This window comes from Mus pahari, chromosome 4 (genome assembly GCF_900095145.1).
Source record: "Mus pahari chromosome 4, PAHARI_EIJ_v1.1, whole genome shotgun sequence".
Lineage (NCBI taxonomy): Eukaryota > Metazoa > Chordata > Mammalia > Rodentia > Muridae > Mus > Mus pahari.
The window spans coordinates 51,416,338-51,417,673 of NC_034593.1; the positions used below are offsets into that span (position 1 = coordinate 51,416,338).

Sequence of the window (1,336 nt, forward strand, 5' to 3'; positions counted from 1 at the left end):
GTGAGCCACCATGTGGTTGCTGGGATTTGAACTCTGGACCTTCTGAAGAGCACTCGGGTGCTCTTACCAACTGAGCCATCTCACCAGCCCCCTTCCCCTCTTCTTATCCTCCAAGAAACAGCTCCACACCACTGCCTTCGAGAACACCTTTCCAGACCAACTTAATGGTTGCACCTCAGAGTTCTGAGAACATATTTGCAGAGAATGTGTTCTTGAAGAAGTTCTCCAATCACATGGCACCCAGCATGCTTAGCTGTCATGGCCAGTCTCTCTAAACTTCCTTAGCAATGGAGACAGGGAATACAGCTCTCTATTGTACTCCAAAGTCAAGAGGATTTTAACCAGTGATAGAAAAACAAACGTGAAGCCAGGCATGGTGGCGCACGCCTTTAATCCCAGCACTTGGGAGGCAGAGGCAGGCGGATTTCTGAGTTTGAGGCCAGCCTGGTCTACAAAGTGAGTTCCAGTACAGCCAAGGCTACACAGAGAAACCCCATCTCGAACTCCCCCCCCAAAAAAAAACCTGAGAATCATAAATAACTTTATTTTTATGATCTATAGGTACAAAACTTCATGACTTAATCCCCGTGACAGTAATATATATCAGAATTAATAAATAGACCTCTCTAGTCTTCTTAAAACTTATCATAACTAATCATTTCAGAGATGTGGGGCTTTTACTCAAACATGTCGTGCTGTCATGGTTTTAGCAATGGGTGACTAACTCCATAACCAAGACAGGGAAGAGAGTTTTTACTTTTACTTAATATTCTTAATCCTAGTCAAGACTTTTGTGAGTCAAATCTTAACAAATTTTAGAAGACAATCACTATAAAATATTTTTGTTGCAGCTTCTAAAGATGGCACTGCTGGAACACCTAACCTACAACTTTATGACATGAAAACTGGAGCATGTTTGAAATCGTTCATACAGAAAAAAATGCAAAATTGGTAAATAAATGCTTTAAAGTACAATTTTAAAGAAATTTTAATTTTATGAATGTTTTGCCTGCATGTATGTATTTACAGTTTTTTGTATGACTACTAACCTTGGAGGTCAACAAAAGACTTAAGCTCCTCTGGAATCCTGGTTTTCTGCAAGAGCAAGTTTTCTTAACCTCTGAGCTCTCTACAGCCTGTAAAGTGCTGTAAATTGCTGATGTCATCATATATTTGTTTCCCTGCTATTGACTTGGAAAATAAGTTAGACCAAAATATAGAACTTTAAGGGCTTTTAAGTATATAGGAATATATTATAGTAAAAATATTATCCCTTTTAGTCTTCTAAAAGGAAGGAACAGTATGTGTGCGTGTGTGTGTGTGTGTGTGTGTGTGT

The 1,336-nt window shown here is 39.1% G+C and overlaps 1 protein-coding gene across 2 annotated transcripts in view; it reads left to right on the forward strand.

The window, feature by feature from the left end:
- Positions 1 to 1,336, forward strand: part of Eif2a (eukaryotic translation initiation factor 2A) — a 34,744-nt gene that overhangs the window by 15,718 nt on the left and 17,690 nt on the right. For both annotated transcript variants that reach the window (XM_021197188.1, XM_021197191.2), the window contains one exon: positions 852 to 951. In XM_021197188.1, the coding sequence (XP_021052847.1) occupies positions 852 to 951 (100 nt within the window). The remainder of the gene's footprint in view (positions 1 to 851; positions 952 to 1,336) is intronic.